At 55.6% G+C, this 11,919-nt stretch overlaps 1 protein-coding gene across 1 annotated transcript; it reads left to right on the top strand.

Moving 5' to 3' along the window:
• Window positions 1–1,938: 1,938 nt before the first annotated feature.
• DRC5 (dynein regulatory complex subunit 5) lies at window positions 1,939–7,311 on the top strand (the record flags this gene model as incomplete). The annotated part of the gene is made up of 4 exons (XM_084283782.1): window positions 1,939–2,113; window positions 3,388–3,956; window positions 4,960–5,409; window positions 7,135–7,311. 4 exons carry the CDS (start codon window positions 1,939–1,941, stop codon window positions 7,309–7,311), a joined length of 1,371 nt encoding a protein of 456 aa, XP_084139908.1.
• Window positions 7,312–11,919: the final 4,608 nt, after the last annotated feature.

Here is an 11,919-nt window from a genome sequence, read left to right as displayed (position 1 = left end):
TGCAGGACAGCCAGCGTTTGCTGCAGCAATGCTGTGAGAGCTGGTAGGAGGCACCAGCCGGAGGTCACCACTTCCCACACGACTCCTGGTCAGGCTCTCTGGGCTTTGGGGTGAATCTAATGAGCAGAGAAATTTACGTTTGAGCAGATGTCCCATCTCCAGGTCACAGGAGGTGCCAGCGAGATGCTGGTTTGCTGTTTAAATACGCGCTCAACACCCCAGCTCTGAGGACAGGCTCGATGAGCCTCCTGCAGCCCAGGCAAGGGGACGCAGCCACGGTCAGAAAAGCCATCAGAAGCCCCAGTTAGCTGTGAGTGGCCTGGGGGGCAGAGTGACACAGATGCTTTTTGAATGGGATGAAGGGCTGAGCAAGGAGAAAGCCTTTTTCCCGGTCACCTCTCCTCTGCCAGCGTTGGCTGTGCTGTGCCTGTCTGCTGAAGCCCACCAAGCACCACGAGCTGGGTTTTCAGCTGGGTCGAGGAGGTCAGAGGAAGGACTCCCAGCTCTCTCATTTGCACGTGGCCCGTTCCTTCTCCTCCCACACCCACCCTTCTTCAGACCAGGCTTCTTTTTCTTCTACGGCCTTTGTTTTTGCCATCTTTGCAGCAGTGCCTGCCAGAAAATGCAGCTCCCCTTGGCACCTGTGTCCTGCTTTGCATTGGAGGATTCCCTGCTGCTGCTCTCTCCCTCACCCCGTCTCCTGACTCTCATCCCGAAATGGTTCTTCTCATCCAGGACCTGCTACAAGCACATTGGAAGAAGCATTTGCTGACACATTTGCTGCAGTACAACATGGATCATTTTGTTTCTGACCTTTAGCTCTTGGCATTTCACAGATCTCTCTTCCCCTTTTGTAGGTTCCTTTTGCAGGCCCTTCCTCACGTCTCTTTTGGAGGGGGAAGGAGCAGAGGCAGGCAAGCTCACAAAGCCGTACAGGGCTTTCAGAGAGTGAGGGACTTATGCTGACTGAGGCACTGGTCCTGAGGTTGGGGTGGGAAGCAGCAAATGGGAACATTTGGTCTGGGAAAGCTCTGCAGAGCTAATAGGGATGGGCATCGTGCCTTCTGGTCCAGGCTGGTTCTCTTAGCTCATATCTGCTTCGTGTGGGTCTGCACAGGTCTGACCCGCCTCATCAGTTAATGGATGTTTGGAAAGAGTTCAGCTGGAGAATAATTGAGCAAAGCAGAAAAAAATGAATGCACTTATAGTAAGCATCTGCCTGTGAAGAGCCATGAGGGCAGGCAGGCACAGTGGATCTAACCGGGGGTGATCTGGCCCAGTATCCCTCTCTGACAGCAGCAGGTTCCCCCAGAGGAGTGGGAAACAGATGCAAGTGCATGTGTTTGTTTCCACCTGCACTCTCCCACCTCCAACCATTTTCAGACTGACAGGTGTGGTTTCTGGGCACTGAATCATTTCCAAAGGGTTTCTCTTCCCTGAACTTGTCCTGGAGCCTCCACCGGCTGTCAGCACCCGCAGCAAGGAGTTCCCCAGCTTAACTGTAGATGGCATGAAGAACCGCCTTTCCCCTTTGTTTTAAGCCCAGCTCCTGCCAGCTTCACCTATTTATTTTATTGGAAAAGACAGGGAGCTCTCAATTCCTGTCCATCCTCTTCAACAGCACACTGAATGAACACCACCCTGTTATCTTTTATTACATGCAGTGTTTGGAGACCTCTTTGTGCAAGGCAGTGGATAAAGATAAGGGTAAATAATAGTTGCTTTGCTGCAGTGCCTCCAGTGCAAGCAGAGGAAGCAGAAGAAGGGTGGGGGAAACCGCATGACAGAAGAGCTGTGTGAGCTGGACACCCTTACAGCCGGTCTCTTTCCAAGGTTGCCTTTTTCTTTTCCAGGCAGCCCAGCTGGAAAACGTGGTTCTCCTGACCCCGAGCAATTTCCCTCGTGCCTCCCGTGAAGGAGCCGTGGGCGGTGAGCGCGATGCAGCAGGCTGCTGGCAGGAGCAGGCCCATTCCCTCGCTGCGGCGCTCCCAGAGCAGGCTGACTGCTGACTCCTACTGCATACACCGCATCATCGAGGACCCCGAGTGGTCCCTCGCCGCCGTCCCCCAGCTCACCGAGCTCTGCCTCCAGCACATCGTCCACAATTTCACCCGTAAGCGGGAGGGAGAGCTTCTCCCCGGGGTGTGTGGGAGCAGAGGGCCAGCAAGGCACAGAGGCAGCCAAAATGCATGGTGTGGCACCCAGCCCAAAGGAGCAGTGGGGCAAATATCTCCCCAGGCAGCTAGTTAAACATAATATTTAGTTGTTGAGTATGTATTTTCACACTCTGGTCCCTTCTCGTGGGTCACACACGGGCCTGGTTCCCAGCACGGGGATGGAGTGCTGCACGAGGGACGCAGAAAGGGGCCCTGCTGCCAGGAGCCTCCGAACACACGTGGTGGTGCTCACAGCTTCAGGCTTCCTCCACAGCTCTTGGTGGCGACGTGACAAGCTACACCCTCGGGCAGGGAATGTGCTTTTGAAGCAGGTGGACGGGTGAAGCATAGTAAAATATAAAAAGCACATCTCATCTGGGAACGGGAGAGAAAGGGCCTAGCCGTCACTCAGCGGGGCCGCAGCAAAGCCCAAGGATGTGCCCACACGGGGGCTGTAAAACGGTGTGGTGCCTGGGGGCTGAGCTCAGAGACCTCTCAGTCCTACCAGCCTGATTAGTCCGATGCCAAATGCCACCCAGAGGGAAGCTATCCTGCTTCTGTCCCACCTCTGGTTGTGCTGTGGGACTCTGCAGAGAGTCCTGAATGCCAGCTGTGGGACATGGAGAAGAGACTCCAGGAGGAGCCTGTGGCAGGACTCTGGGTGTCCTTAGGGAGGGAATGCCACAGAGACAGAGAAAATATAAGATTAACCCCACTTTGTGCCTCAAAATCTGATTCCCCATGTGCAGATAAGGCGCACGGGTAAGACAGACACCTGACTTCAGATAAAAAGGCATGAGGACTTGCATGAAAAGCATGCAGGTAACTCAGTTCTCAAATAACCTTTGATATGTTTAGGAACCAAAGGGAGTAAGTTCAGTAACTGGCAAGTCGAGCTCTTCCGTCACTGTAAGCCTGGCGCAGCTCTGTTGGCAGCAGAAGTCCTGCTCTGAATATCAACCGCATTAAACCCAAATTTAAACTGGGAGCCAAGGTTCTGGTGCAGATCCCAAATATTATGAGGGTAAACCCAATTACACTGATGCTTTGTCATAAAAGTAAGAAATCCTACACAAAAATGAGTCATTTTCTGCCAGCTTAGCTCCCTGCACCAGCTGATGGCAAGTGAGAGGGGAACCAGTAACAGCAGCTGGGGGTCCGGGTAGAACCAGAGGGCCAGCCCCACTTCCTACAGCCCAGACTAACCTCTCCTCCTCTCCTTTCCCTCCAGAGAACCCTATTTTAGACCGTCTCCTGCCTGAGCACCAAAGGAAGGTGCTGGACAGGCTCCCCACTGACCTTCCGCTCGCGGTCACTGCCAACCTAGTGAGTGACGAGGACTACTGGAAGCGGTGCTGCACCGAGCGCTGGCAGGTGTGCGACATCTCCGGCTATGGGGACAGCTGGAAACGGATGTTCTTCGAACGCCACCTGGAGAACATCCTGAAAAGTTTTGTCCCCAACACCACGGACCCCAACCAGGTTCTGGAGCTCATCCCACTCTGCAAAGACTACGTGCGGAAACTGGAGGTTGATCAGTTCCTGCCGCCACTGAAGGTGGATCCAGAGGAGGAGGCGGACGACATCTCTGATTCAGGGAGTGATTTGGGGCTTGGCGAGGTCCCCATACATCACTATGACCTGGGAGCCCTCGTTACTGCTCTCCCTTACCTTGAAGAGCTTCATCTTACTTACGGCGTGAAGGACTGCGGCATGAATTTCGAGTGGAACCTCTTTAAGTTCACCTACCAGGACTGCTGCAACCTGGCTGGTGCCGTGAAGAAGTGCCACAAATTGAAGGTAATGCATCCCAAAATCAATCTTTCTTCCTCAGCTCGATCTTCAGATTGCCTTTGGAGGGGGAGGAGAGGGAGAAACCCTGGGCTCAGTTTTCCCTGCTGGCAGTGAGGAGAGGTTAACTTGCTGGCCTCCTGCTGAGCATCTCTTTCTGTTTATGCTCTTGGTAGAAGACATTGCCAGAGGGTGAAAACCATATTTGCTCCCTCAAAATTTGTTCCCTGTAGCCCAAGAGAAAGCAACACTCCTGCTTTAACTCCATATGTGGTTTTGGGAGAGAAGAGAGGGGAAAGATGGAGAGAGTTTTTCACAGGGACAGTTTTGGGTGGTTATGCTCAGTAAATAAATCTTGATGTACCCCAAGACCTCCAGGAAGAGCATGGGGAAGAGTGAGGAGGGTGAGGAGGCTTCTTCTTCCTGGATGCTAACAAAACCCTCAGTTCCTTGACAATTTCAGTGCATATATTTAGCCTCTCATAAACACCAGAGCGCAGCCAGAGCGAGCTGGCCGAACACTGTCTCCAAATTGACATGCTTTAGGAAATATTTTCCTGCGTGGCTTCCAGAAGGGAAATCACCTCTCACATGGCTGTCGAGGTGCCCTGGCCACACAGAGCCTTGCCCTTAAGGAAGAGCACTGCAGGTTACCACCAATGCATGTGGCCATCTGGACAATCCAGTTGTGATTGGGGGTGGATTTAGCTATTAGTCCCTGCAGAAGGTTGGGCAACATTCTTTCATTTAATTTTGCCCTATGTGTTAGAGATCCCACAGAGTCAGAGGAGAGGAATGGGAGTTTCCAAGAGGTGAACCCTGGGGCAGGCAGGGGACCTCAGTGTCATGCCCTGCCCTCTCCACAATAAAAAACAGCTACTTTACCCCACTAGCTAAATGCATCTAAAGCAAAGGGAGATGAATCTCATCTCTGGTGAGCCACAGGCTTGAGGACTCGTGCAAAGCTCCATCCTAAGCGCCTGTTTCAGTGTTCCTGTCCTTTACCCCACAGGTTTTCAAGCTGACGCGCAGCAACGTGGATGACGACAAGACCAAGCTGCTGGTCCGCAGCTTGCTGGATCACCCCTCCCTGCTGGAGCTGAACCTGTCCCACAACCTCATTGGGGACACGGGGGCACAAGCTGTGGGCAAGCTGATCAACCGCAGCAAGCTAGAAACCCTGGATCTGTGTAACAACAAGATCCATCACGCGGGGGCTCAGGCCCTGGCCCAGGCGCTGGCCCAGAACTGCACCCTGACCTCCCTGAACCTGCGCCTCAACTACCTGGGGGACGAGGGCGGGGAGGCGATGGGCCGTGCCCTGCTGGCCAACACCACCCTGAAGTCCATCCACCTGGGAAGCAACATGCTGTCGGAGCCGAGTGCTGTGCTGCTCTCCCAGGTCCTTGCTCAGAATGCCACCCTGACGTCCATCAACTTGTCGTGCAACCACATCGGGCCGGTAAGAGAAAGCCCCGCTCCCTGCAGCTGGACGTGGTTGTGAGGTTTGATGCTGGGACGCGGTCTCAACCTGCCCTCGGTGTCCCTGCTTGAGCAGGGGGTTGCAGCAGGTGGCCGCCAGAGGTCCCGTCCCACCTCAGGCATCCTGTGAGCACGTGGTTTGGTTGTGAAGGAGATGCTGAGCCTGGTCCGCCTCAAAGCCACGGGGCAGAGGCATCCCTCACATTTCAGTCTTGCTGGGGTAACAATCAGTTGCAAGCAGTGAAGAGACTACAGCAGACAGCATAAAGGAGAACATCTTCTGTGGGGACACACACATTTATCTCACTCACGCCTAGCTCTTCTCACGGGGCTCTCAGGCAGACGCCGGCTCCCAGGCTTCTGGGCAGAGAGGGGTTTTCCCCACAGGAGACTGAAATCCAGGGAGTATGCCTGGGGGAATCACAGCCACTTTACCCACGTGGGAGTAGATAGAAATGATAGGTGGCATAAGACGAGGGCCTTATTCATATCCTCTGTACTTCGGATCTGCTGTGCCATCTGTCACGCAGTGGCACACAGGCAGTTTTCGCCCTTCCCAGAATCTCTCCTGTCCGTCAGGAGGACATAGTTAGAAAATTGGCTCTGCTGTTCAGCTCCTTTAATTCCCCCCGCAGCTCTGGTGCGGTGTGGCAGGTCAAAAGTGTCGCGTCTGGATGCTTTTTTGTGGCTCCTGAGCCACAGGCGTGCATTTTCTAGGCAGAGGAGCATCCACAAATCTTAGCGCATCCCTAAGAGCTGCAGTGTGCTGCATGCCCACAAAGCCGACCACTTCTCTTCTGCTGATTAAAAAAAGGAGCTTTAGACGTCTGAAACTAGACAGCTAAATGCAATCACGCTGGCTTTTAAACTTTCTGTGCTGCCTCAATTTTTCTCGCTGTCACAATAAAGAGACAGCAAGACCAGCTGTCCCTGCTGGCAGGAATATTGGCATCAATATGTTTGACAACGGTTTTAAAAGGATTTGATGGCAGAAAACCTTTTGTGAGCCCTCATTTTTATGGTTCTGGACATGGATAACCATCTGAGTGTAACGATACAAGGGGACAAGTGTTGGAAAGGATAGCAGGATTTTTGCTTAGTAAATAATAATCTTTGTGCCTGGCATTTTCCATCTGCTGAGCTCCCCTGGTACCCGTTTGTGAAGCTCTGTAGCACCCCAAGAAGCGGGCTGCTGTTTTTGTCTTTGTTTTACATATGGGAAAATGGAGGTCTTCGCTAGGGATGCATCAAATCCTCTGTACCCCTTTAAAGAGAGGTTCCTCTCCCTTCTCACGTTTTGTCCTTTTTAGCAAGAGGTCTAACGGGCAGGGTGCTGGGGAGAGGGGGCTGCCTGCATGGAGGTGATGGGGTTGGGATGTGCGTTGGGTATGTGAAAGAGAAGAGCTGTGGGAAGAAAAAGCCAAATGGTTGCATCCCTAATGACCATATTTCAGGCAAGGGAAGGAAATGCACCAGGTGAGCTGCTAGAGCAGACTCCTGGCAGGTTATCCTCTGCGTCCGTGCCATTAAGCAGCCTGAGCTTGAAGATTCCTGACACCATACCCAGAGGGAGTCATTAGCACGTGTCATAGCGCTGAGCACTGCAGAAGGTTACGCTCCGGCCCCGTCCTTCTCTTGGGAGCAAGGTTTCAGGCTTGGATGAAGCCTCACTCACTTTTGGGCTCCTTTCCTCTACCCGCTGCAGGACGGTGGCAAGCAGCTGCTGGAAGGGCTGGCGGGCAACAAGACACTGACCGAGTTCGACCTCCGCCTGGCAGAGGTGGGCCAGGAGAACGAGTTCCTCATCGGGCAGATGCTGTGGGCCAACAGGCACGCTGCCCGGCTGGCACCTCAGCCACAGCCACCAGCCGAGCCCCTCTGACCAGGACGCTGCAGAAAGCTCCCCAGGTACCAGTTTTGCTCCCCACATAGGATCTGGGCTGACAAACCTCCCCTTGCACAAGTGGAGGGCTTCCAGTAGAGCACCTGGGGTCGGTAATCCAGCCCCTCAACCCCCAGGGGAGGGCTCTGGGGCTGCTTCCCCAGCTGCCCCCCCATCCCTGCTGTCCCCCAGGGGTCAAAGCATCGAGTGTGTCTGTGCAGAGAAACCCTGCTCCCCCCGAACAGGCAGCATGGCCTGGAGCTGGGAGGAAAGGTCGCGTGGTGGACACCACGGTACAGCCGCTGCCCGGGGCTGCAGGGTCTTCTGCTGTGACAGGGAAAGGGGGCAGCCTCTGAAATGTCACCGGTACCTGACGGTAGCAAAGACACTCACCTGCTCAGCTTTCTGTGGTCCTAAATATCCCACTTTGTCCAAAGCCTCGTCATGGGGTGCTGTTTGTCATCCTTAATTTGCTGCAGAACAGCATCCACTCGCAGCGCTTTAGTGCTAGGATCAGCAGTGCTGTAGCGCTCCTTGGGAAGTCAGCCTGTCCTTCAGAGGCTTGGTTTTATTTGCAGTTTTTGAGAAAAACATGCCCCTTATGGCTGCATTTCCCCCCTGTCAGCCCCTGCCCTCGGAGCAGCGCGGGGGCTCCGGCTCTGACCGCGACCCATGCCCACAGACCCGCCGCTGACAGCCGCCTCCGTGAATCATCTGAAACTTTTATTACACCGATTTGGTTTACAATCTTTGTACTTTGATATTTCCAACAAAAAAGGCAACATTGTGATATACTGTTTGTACATATATAGAGAGACGGAGAGAGCTAGATCGTACTGACATAGCTGAAAAGTAAAAACTGTTCCCAGTGCTCACCAGAGAATTTGTTCGCCACCTACCCGCTCCTGCCTTGCTCTGCCTGACGGACACGGACACCCACTGGATGGATCAGAAAGGGTTGAGCACGAGGCTGTCACTCGCAGCAGCGGCCACATGAGGGGTGCCCATGTGGGTCACCCCAAAGCCTTGCAGGTAGCCCCCTTCCAAACCACCCGTGGATGCTCCCAGGGGCTACGTCTGCAAGAAAACACAGCCAGTGGCAGCCACTGCGAGCCCTTCCCACCCGGGCATCTCCAACGCCTTGTTTCCCACCCTCGAGAGCGAGGTATTGAAAAGATTTTGTTTCTTTTTTTTTGTTTGCACTTACAAAATATTTCCACTGAATGACACACCTGAATGAGATGAGGACTCGTGTTCAGAAACAGCAGAAAAGACCCAGGTCAGGTTCCGGCTGAAGAAGGAGCAGCTCCAGCAGTAATGGGGAGGGCTTAATGGGGCTGTCCTGGTCTGGAGAAAGCCTGTGCATAGCTCCAGGCACAGGGCTGGTGCCGGGAGGGCAGTGGTGGGATCCCTCCAGCACACCGAGGAGTAAGCAGCCAGCACAGCCGGCGAGGAAAGGAAAGGGCTCATGGAAAATTTATCACTGGAAAAAATGCTGAATTGCTTTCCAGGATCCTCCCAGCTCCTCTTGATGCACACAGCCAGGATTGCCAACACCTTCTAACCCCCATCCAAGCACAGGCCCCCCTCCTGGGGCCTGGAGACCCCCTGCCTTCCCTCCCGTGAGCCCCTTGGCCGCCGCACCACTCTGCAAGGCTTCAAACCATTCCAAGCACCACTGAAAATCAAAGCCCGGCAGCTGACAGCACCCACCAGCAGCTTCTCCAGCGGGTCGCCCGTGGGGTGTGCGTGGGTCTGTGCCAGACCGACGGGGGGAGGATGGGGAGAAAAAAAGGAAAAAAAAGGGGGGGAGCAACACGGGGGCTTCCACCGTGCGCACGCAGCGGCGGGTGCCGCGGGCTGGCTGCTGGCTGCGGCAGATGGCGAGCCGTGCTTCGTGCAGGGGGGCAGGAGCTCCCCCAGCCTCTTGGCTTCTGCTCACAGCCCCAGAGGCAGCGATTTGCGAGGTGTCGTGCTGGCATATGGTGTCACCGGGACGGCGGGCTGATTTTGGGCACCAGCTGGGGGTGGAGGAGCAGGAGGGGGTGTGGGGGATCGGTGCTGCGCTCGGCGTCCCTCTGCTTCGACAGGGCTGGGTCTGTTCACACCAAAATCCATCCTGGGGCTGTGCATGGCACTGAGACAGCATAGTACAGCTGGCTGTGTCCCCTGAGAGAGGGGCTTGGCTTGGAGCATCGCCTTGAGGGCACCTCATGTAGGGGCGAACTATGAGATTGAACTGGGGAGCAAGTGGCCTGTTGTAAAGCACCACAGCAAGCACTCCTGGCCACAGCCCTGCACCCCGGACCAGCGACACAAGCCCTCCAGGTGGCTGGGCACAGCTTTCTGGCAGCCCTAATGCCCCCCTGGTTCCTCCTGTGGTGGCACGGAGCTGGTGTGGTGGGGAGGTGGGGAGCAGCGCGGAGCCAAGCCCTGCACCGGCCTCCCTGGGCGAGAGGGGACAGCTGAGACGTGCAGCGGTTCCTCCCCACAGGCTGCACCCGAAATAGCCGGCCCTGTCAGATCCCTGTCCCCAGCCGTGATGGATTAGCCTCTCCCAGGCACGAGGCAATTTGTTCATTAGTGACATTTACACCTTGTGGCTGCATCAGCCGTTGCGGCTCGCTGCCACGTGCCCCAGCTGTCAGCGCGGGGCTCGGAGGCAGCAGCGCTGCTCAGCGAGGCTTGGGATGGGCACCTCAGCTGGGAAATGCCTCCTGCACGTCCCCTGGGGCACGCACAGCCTGCCCCAAAAGCCTGATATATCCCAGGCCTTCTCCACCCGCTGCCCCGCTCCTTCTCCTTGCCCCCAAACACCGCTGCTCCAGCACAGCCCGGCCCTGCCCGGCCTCGCGTCTCCCACTAAAATCACCCCACCTGCAAAGCCTCTGAGGGCTGACCCCGCACACCCTCTCTGCGCCCCCCCTGGTCCCGCACAGCCACGAGAGACCATTTTCACACCAGGTTTGGGGAGGGCGAGGGGAGCCGCAGCGCGCTGGCCAGGGAGCAGATCCAACAGCTCTCGCACTTCAGGCAGCCGGCAGGGGATGGGCTTCATCTCCAACACAGCTTGCGCCGTGCTCTGATCCCGGCTCCCTGCCAGTCACTGCAGCAAATGTGACACTTCGCGCCATCCTCCTGCAAAATCCAGGTCAGGAGTTTCCTCCCACAAGCCACGAGCAGTGCCCTGCCACCCCAAAAAACACTCCCTACAGGAACAGAGGGGCCGTACCAGACCAAAGCCACCAACACAAGCTCCTCTGCGGGGTGGCAGCCCCCAGTAGTGCATGTGGGCACCCAGCAGCATGCCCTGCCCCTCATCAATACACGTTTGGATGCCAAGCCCAGACCTCTATCTAGGTGCAGAGGAGGACTTTAAGCTCCAGCCTCTGTTCCTGATCACCCTACCCCACAGCAAAGCCCCTGTGGCACTATCCAAGCCTTCCTCTGGCATCTCTTTTCCACGAGCACTGCACAATTCTAGCAGAGCTGGCTGGAGCAGGGTGCTTAAATCCACACCATCCTCAGCGATTCCATATATAAAGCAAGGAGCAGCAACCCGAAACGCTCTCAAGGCCTCTCCCTGCGTGTGCTCTGCAGACGCGTACAGACTCAGCCCTGGCTCTTCCAAACCTCTTCACCCTGCCCGCTTCGTGGGCTGCCATCCAGAGCCTGAACTCACGGCACGGCAGCTCACAGCGCTGCTAATGGCCACTGGGACCGTGGGACAGATGCAAAACACTAAGTCATCTCAACACAGTCTAGCGAGGCTTTTTTCCTCTCACTAATGCGAGTAGCTACGGTTGCAGAAGCAGCTTGCGCTGATGGGGAGGGAAAGAAGCTTGTGTGGCTGTGTGTGAAGTTACTTTGCTCTACGAAGTCCACGAAATGACAGTCACAGCAGCTGATCCACCCATTCCCAAAGTTCAGAGGGATGGGGACAGGTCGGGACGGGCACCGATTTCTCACAAGCTTCGTTTCCCCAGGAGTCCGGAGTTTACAAAACCCAAACGAACGAGCGAAAGGCCCCAACAAAAGCAGTCCTCGTTAGGAGGGGAGGAATAAAACCCATTTAGCAGCAGCTGTGCTTGTTCTCGGTGCTGGATGGACGTGCTGCACGTCGTCATGGGCTCCTGAAAACTCATCATTGTGTTGCATAGGTGGAGGATCTACCTGTTTGTGGGGCCTGCCTTGGGGCTGCAGGACGAGGAGCTGGCTCGCCTCCGCGAGGAAGCTGTCCCTCCCCCAGGTAAGACAGAGGAGGTAAGGATGGAAGGAGGAAGAGCAGTCCTGGAGGCCACGGGTCTGGCAGGTTCAGTTCCGACCTTGGGACCTCTTTTCCCTCGTGTGTGGCTGCGGTGCTGTGGAAGAAGGCTGCTCTCCCCGTGCGGTAGAGGTCAATTTGCTCGTTTTAGCTTGCTTTTGAGATCACATCCACGGGCATAACATCTCCCTTCGCGGAGCAGCTGTGGCGGAGGCAGCAGAGCAGAACAATTCAACCCATGGCTTGAAGAGCCAGCAGATATTCACCATTCACTCACGCTGGCCAAGCCCCAAGATGAACTCTGTGCATCAAAGCACCACTGCGGCAGATCAGTTTGGCTTCAA

This window comes from Netta rufina, assembly GCF_964035555.1.
Source record: "Netta rufina genome assembly, chromosome: 3".
Classification (NCBI taxonomy): domain Eukaryota; kingdom Metazoa; phylum Chordata; class Aves; order Anseriformes; family Anatidae; genus Netta; species Netta rufina.
This window is presented reverse-complemented; position numbering and strand designations above follow the sequence as displayed.